At 39.8% G+C, this 12,522-nt stretch overlaps 1 protein-coding gene across 3 annotated transcripts in view; it reads left to right on the plus strand.

Moving 5' to 3' along the window:
• SCN8A (sodium voltage-gated channel alpha subunit 8) overlaps nucleotides 1-12,522 on the plus strand; it is a 144,245-nt gene that overhangs the window by 11,961 nt on the left and 119,762 nt on the right. For all 3 annotated transcript variants that reach the window (XM_064377110.1, XM_064377108.1, XM_064377109.1), the window contains exon 2: nucleotides 10,842-10,959. In XM_064377110.1, coding sequence (XP_064233180.1) covers nucleotides 10,842-10,959 — 118 coding nt within the window. The remainder of the gene's footprint in view (nucleotides 1-10,841; nucleotides 10,960-12,522) is intronic.

Genomic DNA, 12,522 nt, shown 5'->3' on the forward strand with positions numbered 1-12,522 from the left:
ACCAGATAGGCGTCACGTTATGTACTGTGCTTGCTAAGCTGAGAAAATCATAGTAGATGGAAGATAAACCCCTCCCCTTCACAGATCTCAGGGCCCAGTGAGAGATACTGGTATGTAAACCTCAATAACAATATTCTGTGTTAACTGCTCTAATAGAAGTAAGCACAGTGTTACAGGGACACACAGGAGGGAAGGATAATTCTATTGAAGGGAGTTGAATGGGGCTGTCTTCATAGAGGATATGATCTTTGACCTGGACCTTTAAGTATTAAAGTATGGTTAAAAAAAAAAATTCACCTGTCAGAGAAGAGATGAGAGAGTAGTACAGGTGTGAGGAATAGTGCATATAAAGGCCGAGAGACATGACACAAGTTTAACTGTTTAAAATAGTGAGTGTAGGTGTGACCGAAGCACATAAAGTGTGGTTTGGTAAGACAGGAGATAAAGCCTAGAGGGAAGTTGGAGCCAATGAGTGCATCCTAAGGGGTTTTGTTTTCTCTCACTTCCAGAGTTCCCAGGTTGGAAATAACCTCTGGGGCCCATTTTGAACCAGTGCAGCCCTGCTCTGGATTCTTGCTCTAACTTGTGCACAAGTGTCCTGCTGGCTTGAGCCAAGTTAGCCCCTTCTTGTCTTCTAATGACCATCCTATGTTTGAAGCCAAAGAGCTGAGGGAGTGGCAGTAGTGTGTGATAGCAGTGGCAATATCTAATCACATTTAATGAGTGCCTGTTCTATACTAGCCACTGTGTTAAGGACTCCTTGTGACCTTTCATTTAATCTTTATAACAACCTGATAAAATTGGAATAGTGATTGATGGCAACCGCTTTATCAATAAGAAAACCGAGCCTTAGCAACCTTAACGTAAGTTGCCTGAGATCATGACAGCTAATAAGCAACAGAGCTGGGTATTGAATCCAGGTCTTTCTGGCCTCAAAGCCTGTAAACCACTCTGCTTTGCTGCTTTCTAAGAGAGAGGAGAGTGAGAACATATTCTAGAGTATGAATTCAGTAAATAGAGTGGTTGATATGCTTTACATCATAAGCCTGCATTTTGCTCTTACTTAGAGCAACTGTAGTCCATGCACCGTAAGAGGTTAAAGGAGAAGGGGATCAAAGTCAAATTTATATTGAAGGACAACAAGGAAGAATGGCCATGGAGGAGTGTCAGACCTGCCCTGCCCTTGGGAGCAGCATTGTGCTGGCTCAGCATTGAAGCAGGTGCACAGTGCTGCTGTTCTGCCAGGTATGGCTTTCTGTGACCAGAATGTGAGCAGGAAGGGTGGCAGCTACTCCAAATGGTTGGAGAGCATGGGGTTACAAGGTCAAACCAAATGAAGAAGTGTATGCAGAAGCATCTGGAAAACTGTAAAGCCACCGACAGATGTGCTAGCCTTATCTTTATCAAACTGATCTTGGGGAAAAGACCATAAACAGCTGCTGTGATCTCTGAAGCACATACAGGGGGTTCCTTTTGGGCAACAGTTAAAGTTATTAAGTAGAGGAGATTCGTTCATTGATCTGAGGATTGGACCAGATGACCTGGTCTAACTAGTCTGGTAAAAAGAGTTTAGAACTAGAAGCCAGGAGATCTAGTTCCTGGTAACTCTCCTTCTCCTGCTCACTAGTGCTGTGACTTTAGTTTAGGCAGAGCATTCTGTGCTTGGTTTCTTGTTTATGAAACTAAGAGTTAGATTAGAGTAATAGTTTCAAAGCTTTTTAAAATTGCGGTTTGACATGATAATTAAGAGTATAGGCTTTGTATTTAGATTGCCTCAGTTCAATGCTAAATTTCACCAGGTAATAGCTGTGTTGTCTTGGGCAAGTTACTTAATCTCCTGCCTCAATTTTATCATCTATAAAATAGTACCTACCTCATAGAGTAGTTGTGAGACAATTATTATTTAAAGTATCTTAGTAGGGTGCCTGCCACATAGTAAATGCTTAATGAACATTGAATGTTATTATTTCTTCAAATAGATGCATAGGTAAAATTATCAGTCCCTAAAAAGGAATTTTTAAAATATGGGATTTAGAGGTCTCTTTTGCTCAGTTCTCAGTATAGTGCAATAGAGGCGTGGAAGATGATGGTTCTAAATAGTCATGCAGCTCAAACAGAAGTAAATGCCTAGGGAAAAAATTTTGCTGGTGTCCTTATATCCTGCTTTGGTTCAGTATTTTTTTTTCCTTCTTCTTCTTTTTTGAGACAGAGTCTCGCTCTGTCACCCAGGCTGGAGTGCAGTGGCACGATCTCGGTTCACTGCAACCTCCGCCTCCCAGGTTCAAGGGATTCTCCTGCCTCAGGCTCTCGAGTAGCTGGAATTACAGGCGCATGCCCCCATGCCTGGCGAATTTTTTGTATTTTTAGTAGATACGGGGTTTCACCATGTTAGCCAGGATGGTCTTGATCTCCTGACCTTGTGATCCGCCCACCTCAGCCTCCCAAAGTGCTGGCATTACAGGTGTGAGCCACCCAGCCCTGCCTGGTTCAGTATTTCTAAGGGCAGCTGGGTATTACCAGGACACGGGTACTCTGGAAATTCAATCTAGTTATGCCTTTGCTGGAGACTTTCCTGGGACACACTGGGGCTATATAATATAACCTATATTATAATTTTACTTGAGGAATTCACTAGGCAGATTAGCATAAGAAAGACATCAGGATTCTTTTCAACATGGTGTAGTCATTTTTACATAACAGGTCATTTGTTTCTAAACAGCTTCCTAGCCTGATATAGAATCTGTTTAGATTCTGCATTATATTTTCCTTTATTAAAACAGGGAAATTTTGAAAAGACACTTATTTGTTGCTTGGTATATTGGCTATATGCATACTCAGAAATGAATGCCAAATAGCTGTTGATTAATAACAACTGGCCAGTTGCCTAGTTAAGAACAGGTGCATAAGTCTGGAGGAATAAAGTATGTATATTTTGTTTAGGCAGGCAAGAATTTAAGGCCAGAGAAGTTGGCTAAAAATAAGAGGACCAGTTAGTTCCAGAGATCAAAACAGTTAAGATCTAGGGACAGTCATAAGTCAGTGCCAATAATAGTTATAGTCAGGTAGACTCAAAGGTTCCCAACTGCCCTCTTGTTGATTAACTAAATTCTGAGCCCCTAGGTGTTCATTATAGCCAGAAGCTCATCAGATACCTTCAGGTTACTTTTGCCCTAATTGAGATGGTGACCTCTCAGGACAGGGAGAATTGGTTGAGTGAAGAGCTGCTCTCTGGGGCTATGTGTTTCACAGCAAACCAGGGGCTGGATAATAAATATTTCTCTAAGAAGCGTTCTCTTCTATGATACGCTCCACCCCTGCATTGAGTACTCTTCTATATAAAGTCTTTCATGTGTATACATCCTTTATTGTTTTGTTTTATTTTATTTTATTGAGACAGGGTCTTACTCTGTTGCCCAGGCTGGAGAGCAGAGGCATGATCACAGCTCACTGCAGCCTCAACCTCCTGGGCTCAAACGATCTTCCCACCTCAGCCTCCAGAGTAAGCTGGGTCTACAGGCATATGCCACCACTCCCAGTGAATTTTTTTTTTTTTTTTTTTTTTTTTGTAGAAATGGAGTTTTGCTATTTGCCCAGGCTGGCCTCGAACTCCTGGACTCAATCTTCCCATCTTGGCCTCCAAGAGTGCTGACATTACAGATGTAAACCCAATCTATTTTTTAAATTTATTTATACTTTTTGTGTGGCTAAAAAAGTTATTTCAGTCTTGGGATAGGGGTGGGGACATGCTAATAAACTGGCTGTACTGCAGTACTGTGATGGCTGTGTATGTTTATTTTTTTGCATTTGCGGTAGTATGCTAGGATTTGTTTGTTATGTATATGAATGTGCTTTACCTGGCCTTACACAATGTTTCTTCCCCTAATAGTGGGTCCCAAAGAGAAGACATCTTACCCTGACTTAACAATGGCAATGCTCCTACTTTGTGTGCTCCAAGCCCCATATTGCTAATTAGAAATGAAAAGCCTGTGCTTTTCAGAAGGCTCATTTTATGCCAGTATGACACATTTATTAATACTCCATGCCATAACTCGTTAAGAACTGTTCTCCCGCTCTTAATGGGCCTTGTGCTGAAACACATTCTGTGGCTGTTGCTGTAAACCGATATTTCCCCTTGGGCAGTAACCGCAATCCAATTTCTATTTCCCTTTTAACTCATTTACTTCACAAAGATCTAATTTAATACAGATTAGGTAAAATATTATTGGACTTCATGGGCACCAAGTGATTGTTGTCTAAGAAGTATTCTTGTAAAAATCCAAAGCTTGCTGTCCTTTCCACTACATCTGGGTTTTGAAGGATCTGGTGTTAGAGCATAGTGTTGAACAAGAGATGACAAATATCCTTTTCTGGATTCCCACCAGCAGTTTAACAATGATTACAAAGGTTTTATCAGCCATGTGAAACATATATATATATGTACATCTCAAAGTCAACCCATCACCAGCCATTCCTTTTCGTTCTCCCATGTTCACTGTTCTCCTGAGAACATGGGATAAAAGTAGGGGAGACAGTGCGGGGAAAAGCATTGTGTGATGCAGTTCTGCATTGGCACTGCTCTATGCTCCCCTCTGCTGACATAAGTATGGTACTATCAAGCACTGTTGACCCTGGACTTGACAGACTTCAATATAAGGAAGCAAAATAACTAATTCAGGAGAGTTCTACAAGGATAAAATGTGAAAGAATAAATAATAATAGGCTTTCCTTTCAAATTTATGGTTTGCTGCTTTGTTGCACTTAATCCTGGATGCTCTGTGAATTTTCTAAATCGTAGAATTACAGATATCAGTGCTGGAAAGGACCTGGGCATGCCCATCAGGCAGACTTCTTTATTATTTTATAGACAAGGAAAATGAGATCTGGCAGATTAGTGCCCTCAAATAGTTGGAAAAAAAAGAGAGATCTAGAGGCATGCAGTGGCCCAGCCAGGCCATACAGTTAGGTGGAGGCAGGTGAAGAAGGAGAACGCAAATGTTTTAGCACATGACCTGAGAGATGATCTAGTGGTTCCCCACATCTGTTGAGCACAGATTCCTGGATTCCTCTGCACACTTATTTAATGGAACCTCTGGAGATGGGATTTATGAATCTGTGTTTTTTTAAACGCTACTCAGCCCAGGTGCAGTGGCTCACACCTATAATCCCAGCACTTTAGGAGGCCAAGGCAGGAGGATTGCTTGAGGCCAGGAGTTTGAGACCAGCCTGGACAATATAGCAAGGCACCGTCTCTGCAAAAAATAAAAATAAAAAATAAGACAAAATAAAAAGCTACTCAGATGATTCTTATGTAGTCAGTCTGGCCTTAGGAACTAATATTAGTGTATCCCCTGGGCCAGATCAGCTTTGCCATCTGTTTTTATATGACCCACAAACTAAGAATAGTTTACATTCTTAAATGGTTAGATATGTGAAAATGATACGAAATTTAAATATCTGTGTCCATAAAGTTTTATTGAAACACAGCCACTCTTGTTGGGTTGCATGTTTTCTATGGCTACTTTTGCACCACAATTACAGGGGTAAGTTGTTTTAACAGACACTGTATGGCCTACAAAGCCTGCAGTACTGACTACCTGCACCTTTTCAGAAAAAGCTTGCTGGTGCCAGGTATATTACTTATCTCTCTCTCAGGTAACCACTGCAAGCCCCAGTATTAAAAGGAAAATTTCTAAGCTTTGAGTACTTGTGTTGGTCCAAAGGCTCTCGTTTGTCAAAAAAGATCCATTTATGAAAAACTGCTTGTAAATTATCTGTAAAGCTAATTATTTCTAGAATAAAACATTTTATTGTAATATAATTTCCTACTAAAGTATGGGAGATTTACCTTCATTTCATGAGTTTAGATGTTTATTTTTCTTTGAATAGAAAAAAAGAACTGTTTTCCTTTTTCTTTTCTTTTTTGAGACAGAGTCTTGCTCTGTTGCCCAGGCTGGAGTGCAATGGCACGCCATCTTGGCTCACTGCCACCTCCACCTTCCGGGTTCAAGTAATTCTCTTGCCTCAGCCTCCCGAGTAGCTGGGATTACAGGCATCCACCACCACGCCTGGCTAATTTTCTGTATTTTTTTTTTTTTTTTTTTTTTTTTTTGAGACGGAGTCTCGCTCTTGTTACCCAGGCTGGAGTGCAATGGCGCGATCTCGGCTCACCGCAACCTCCGCCTCCTGGGTTCAGGCAATTCTCCTGCCTCAGCCTCCTGAGTAGCTGGGATTACAGGCACGCGCCACCGTGCCCAGCTAATTTTTTTTTTTTTTTGTATTAGTAGAGACGGGGTTTCACAATTTTCTGTATTTTTAGTAGAGATGGGGTTTCACCATATTGGCCAGGCTGGTGTCGAACTCCTGACCTCATGATCCGCCCACCTCAAACTCCCAAAGTTTTGGGATTACAGGCATGAGCCACTGCACCCGGCCAAGAACTGTTTTTATACTTGATGAAGATATAAGATGTAAATATTTAGAAAGGGATGATGGTAAATGAATTTTATTCTAAGTGCAGCATTCAGCACCCAAATTAATTACGAAATTTCTATTTCACACATCAAATGTCCTTAGTAAAGCCTTCTGCTTACAAAATCATAGTTTTTGAATTCACTAAAGATGCTTAGTATCCCCCAGAATCATCAGTCTCCCACTTGACAACTCATGACTGATCCTTATTCAGAATCCTACTACCTCCTAGCTTTGCTTCCACCAAAGTTTAACAGTTTCCATTTCCTAATGGCTTCCTTTTGTTTTTCTTCTTCTCCTTTTCCCTCACCTAAAACAACATAAGCATTTGTTCATGAACCAATCAAGAGACATTTATTAAGCACCTGCTATATGCCAGGCACTGCAGGCACTGATTCAGTGATAGGAAATACCCTCCATGCTATCTCTAGACCTATATTTCCATCATGACCAAACCAAGAGACAAGAGAAATGGAAAGTATAGAGTACATTACTTTTAAAAATCCTGCCAGGCTTGATGCCTTATGCCTGTAATCCCAGCACTTTGGGAGGCCGAGGCGGGTGGATCATTTGAGGTCAGGAGTTCAAGACCAGCCTGACCAACACGGTGAAACCCTGTCTCTACTAAAAATACAAAAAAAATAGCCAGGCATGGTGGCGGGCACCTGTAATCCCAGCTACTGAGGAGGCTGAGGCAGGAGAATTGCTTGAACCTGGGAGGTGGAGGTTGCAGTGAGCTGATATCACGCCATTGCACTCCAGCCTGGGTAACAAGAGCGAAACTCCATCTCAAAAACTAAAAATAAAAATACAAAAATAAAAATTCTGTTGCCTGTCTCCTAAAGAGAGGTTTTGTAGGTGATTTTGTAAAGGCTTGTTCTGGTGGTTTTTAGGTCTTGGAGCATAGGCCAGTGCTTCTTTTATTGTTGCTTAGCTGCCCTGTGTAACCCCGGGGGACTGAAATTTCTCTTTCTCCAGAGAATTTATCTCCCACACCAGCTTCATTCTCTGCCATGTTGCCACTAAATTGCCTCCCAATTTGGCACGGTAGACACTGTTGAGAGGATCCAAGCTTGGCATAACATGCTGCTCTTTGCTACGTGACCTTTGGTAGGTGGTGTTCTTCTCCTGAGGTTTTGTAAAATGTATAGAGGACAATAATTCCTCCTTCACCCATACCTCATGGGAATCTTGTGAGGTTGAATGAGGAGGTTATTTAAAAGACTATTTTCATAGAGGGAGTTGCTATAGAAACACAGAGGGGTACAAGTACTTCAGAGAAGGGGTTTGGGGGAAGCCCTAGGCTATTTGTTTCTTTGAGAATCCAAGATATGGAAGAACCATAGCTCAGCCATTGATGTGTTTCAGGTGAACTCTAGGTCTCCTGCTTCCTCTTGCTTTTAGGATTAGGCTTTTTCTGCAGCATACTCCACCAGAACCAGTACACTCCAGTACAGGAAGAATTCACTGCAGTGAATTCAATATCAAACACAAGGGATGGTGGAGTGGGTGTTTCTAGAATGTATCTAGCTCAATACTAGTACGGCTTTTCCATTGGGAAGAGAATGATGTGACTCTGGTAGATTAGGAAAGGAAAGAATAGAAGATAAGAAGAGAACTTTAAAAAACATCCACTAATAACTGTGTATTGGGAGTCCATGGACTGATCATTGTATTGGAACTGTGGAGGGAAGCATAAGATTGGTTTCTGCCCTCAAAAACTAAAAGCCTAATTGTCAGGGATGGAGGTTAAAAAAAAAGTGGGGACTTTTCATATATGACCTTTATCAGGTTAAGAAAGATCTCTATTGCTAGTTTGTTGAGTACTTTTATTATGAAAGGTGTTGAATTTTGTCAAATGCTTTTTCTGCATCTATTAAGATGTTCATGTGGTCTTTCTCCTTTATTAATATGTTGCATTACATTGGTTGATTTCTAAATGCTTAAACTGTCTTTGCATTTCTGGGATAAATCCTACTTGGTCATGGTGTGTAACCCTTTTTATATTGCTACTGGATTTGGTTTGCTGGCATTTTTGTTGAGGCTCTCTGGGTCTATATTCATAAGGGATGTTAGCATAGAGTTTTCTTATGATGCCTTTGGTTTTCTATCAAGGTAATACTGACCTTTAAAATGAGTTTAGGAATGTTCAAACTATTCTCTTCTATTTTGTGGGAGAGTTTGTTTAATTCTTCTTTAAACATTTGGTAGAATGCATCAGCAGAACCATCTGGTCCTGGGCTCTTCTTTGTGGGGTTCATTTTTTAATACAAGATACAGAAGAATATTTATGGAACAATTCCATGTGAGAGAGACTTTTTAAGGATATAGATGTATGTTTTTATTTACACAGAAAATTTTTAGAAGGATATACAAAAAAACTGTCATCAAAGGTTATCATTGGGTAATGAGATGGAACTTGGTCTTATGTTCCTGTTTTCTTTAAAAAAATTATGATCATGCATTGCTCCAAAATTAAAAAGTAAAAAACTACTTAAAATGACTAGCATTTGGCCATTTGCTCTTTCACTCATGCAGCGAGATGTTAGGACTCTGTATTTGCCACTGGCCTGTCTCCTTTGGAATTTGCAGTCTAGTAGGCCCTTGCGTCTCTCAGCTTCATAGTCTGCCCTCCCTCTTCCCTATTTTATTCTCCATCAATACTGAATTACTGGTCAATTCTCTGGGAAAAAAAAAAAAACCTGCAGCTGCATGCTCCTATGCTTGCTTTCTTTTCTTTTCTTTTCTTTTTCTTTTTTTTTTTTTTTTTGAGATGGGGTCTCGTTCTTGTTGCCCAGGCTGGAGTGCAATGGCATGATCTCGGTTCACCACAACCTCCGCCTTCCAGGTTCAAGCCATTTTCCTGCCTTAGCCTCCCAGGTAGCTGGGATTGGGATTACAGGGATGTGCCACCACTCCTGGCTAATTTTGTATTTTTAGTTGAGATAGGACTTCTTTCTGTTAGTCAGGCTGGTCTCGAACTCCCAACCTCAGGTGATCCGTCCACCTTGGCCTCCCAAAGTGCTGGGATTACAGGCATGAGCCATCACACCTGGCCAGCTACTATGTTTTCATACATGTGATTTTTGTTCCCTTACCTCTCCATCCCTTACCCCTATATCTGCCGAATTAATTTTTCTTAATTCTTGTTTATCCTTTAAAGCCCCTTCCAAATATTAGTTACCTTCCTTTGTGAACTTCCCAGCTCACTCTCTTTTTTATTTCCCAGCCAAGGGGAAAGAAATCTCTCCCTCCTGCTGCCTCTCATATATTATGCATATTTTTGTTATTGAACTTTGTACTTACCCTGCATCATAATTACTAGCTCACATATGTGTCTTCCCTAAAAGTACAGTTTTATTCAGTGTTGTGTCCTGGAGCTTAGCACAACGCTTGGCACAGAATAGATGCTCAAAAATATTTGAATTAAATTGAATTCAGGAGGCAGGGCATTCTGGGTAGAATGAGCAATATAAACAAAGGCCAATGTTATGAATTACTAGAACCTGTTCTGAGGACATGAGCTAGTTTGGCTGATAGGAAAATTCACATTGCTGGGAAATATGATGTAAGTATTTTGGCAAGGCTGATATTGGGGGCTCTTGAAAGCCAGATAAAGCAGATTGAATATTGGTAAGTAAATACTGATTGAATGAAGAAGATTGAATATTGGTAAGTAAATATTGATTGAATGAAGAACATTTCTCACTTCCTTCCAGTCTTTGTTGAAATCTCTCTTCTCAATAGGCTTATCCTGACCACCTCCTTTAAAACTGTTCCCTCTTCATTCACCCATCCCCTGACTCTGGCATTCTTGATCTTCCTCTCCCTGTTCTTCCTCCTTTTCTCATAGCACTTAATCGTCTGTGTAGCACAGCCCATATTTTACTCATTCATTACAGTTTTTATTTATTGTCTGTCTTCCCCACTAGAATATAAACTCTGAGCCAGGACTAGCTTATTCACTGACAGTTCCCAAACACCTAGAACATTGTCTGGCACATAGTAGGTGTTCAGTCAGTATTTGTTGAGTGAATGAATCCTAAATTAGTGAATTTCAGTATCTTGTACAGAGCTGTCATAGAAGCTTAGGTATGATTCAAATGGCCTGTTTCTGAAAGAAACAAGTTTATTCTGTAAAACTGCCAAGGTTGTGCCATCTCTTTGTAATATAATCTGGGCAGGGCAGAGGGAGGGAGGTGTGGGGCAAAGGGAGATATATTGTATTAAGATTGCTTGTTTAAAAACCAAGTTGGGAAGTAAAAATTATTAAGGACTTTTGAGTTTATTTATTCCTTACCTAGAAATCATTGTTTCATGTGGTGACTCATACCCATGCTTTAATAATTTCTCTCTTTTTTTTTTCTCCACAGACCTTTGTAGTATTAAACAGAGGGAAAACTCTCTTCAGATTTAGTGCCACGCCTGCCTTGTATATTTTAAGTCCTTTTAACCTGATAAGAAGAATAGCTATTAAAATTTTGATACATTCATATCCTTTTCTGTAAATGTGGAGTGAGTGCAGCAATTGCATGGTTGCTTGTTTACCTTCCCAATATTTGACAACTGGATGATAGGTTAAGTTTTGTACTGATAGTGTAGTTAACTAGCCCATCAGTCAGAGGTTTAAGAGTAAGCTCCTGCCACATCCCACGCTGAGCTTCAGCAAATTATTATTTTTTCTTAGGATGATATTGTGGGAATCTGAAATTTTGTTGGTATCATTGTGCGGAACAAATTAAGATAAACTTTGTTGAAGTCTTAACTTCGTTTACTGTTCAAACTTCAGTGATTTCATTCCATGGTCAACTATTCAGCTTAATATATTAAAAGCTAATATTAGAGTCTTTTGAAAGCACTTCTTAAGTGACAAATAGTTGGATGAATCCTTTAGAAATCAGCTTTGAATTTTTTTTAATTTTTTGAGCAGTGAGCTTGGAAAGTGAGATAGTTCTCAGATGAAATAAACTCCTTGTTATAGAAGTTTAGATGCAGATTGTAGGATAAACAGGAATTTTTTCTGATATTTTTACTTGCCTTAAATAGAAGAATGCCAATTTATTCAAGTGGCCTGATTTACACCTTATTAACATAGGAGAGAGTGTGTGGCAAGTGAAAAATTATTTGATGGATTTAGCGATGTTGCATAGTGACTTTGAACTTCCATGGTTGAGTGGTATTTAACAGCATGTAGTCCCATTCTTCAAAGATTATTGTATCCTCCCAAGTAGGATGAGGGAACCAGCAGTGGCAACTTGGTGATTTGGTTTAGTACGTTTTTGCCACATTTTATTTACTCTTAAGAATTTAGCAATGTGGTTGTGAAATCTGTAGTTTATAAACAACACACTTCTGAAACCTGAAGATTTATAAGGAAATAAATAATTCACAATGGACTTCTTCTTTTCTGTTGGATCAGAAGATGGAGTGTTTTTTCTCTTCTGGTTCCAAAAAGCATGAAGACATATCCAGCTGTAATGAAGAAAAAAAAAAAAGTCTAGCTGTAAGAAATATTTTCTCTTTTTAAAATTCCACTGGTAGAATAAAGATAGTGAATGTCATTAACAAGAGACAGTGAATAAGTGGCAAGTGGGATATGGCCCCCAGGCTTGTTAAGTGACAGAGTTTGAGTAACTTGTGCTGACCTAAAATAGTTTAATTTTTCTCAGGCAAGATCAGAAAGAGAAAAATTCTGGATGGAACTGAAATGGTATTATGGTTTGCTATCCATAAACATTCCTTGACACTTTCAGAATGGATTTTGCTTTATTACCTAATCTTCAGAAGTAATGAAGAAGATTTTGATCTTTGGATCCCTTTGAAAGATGTCCTTGAAATCTTTACTTAACACGCCACAGTTGGTTTCCCATATTGGACATATTCAACACATATGGGCTATATTGGCTAATGCCTTGTCCCTAAAGACAATCCCTTTAGAAGGACTAGAGAAGGCTGGGTGTGGAGGCTCAGGCCAGTAATCCCAGTACTTTAGAAGTCTCAGGAGGTAAGATCACTTTAGCCCAGGGGTTCAAGAACAGCTTGGGCAACATAGCA

This window comes from Aotus nancymaae, unplaced genomic scaffold (assembly GCF_030222135.1).
Source record: "Aotus nancymaae isolate 86718 unplaced genomic scaffold, 86718_ANA_hifiasm-v0.15.2.pri h1tg000016l, whole genome shotgun sequence".
Classification (NCBI taxonomy): Eukaryota; Metazoa; Chordata; class Mammalia; order Primates; family Aotidae; genus Aotus; species Aotus nancymaae.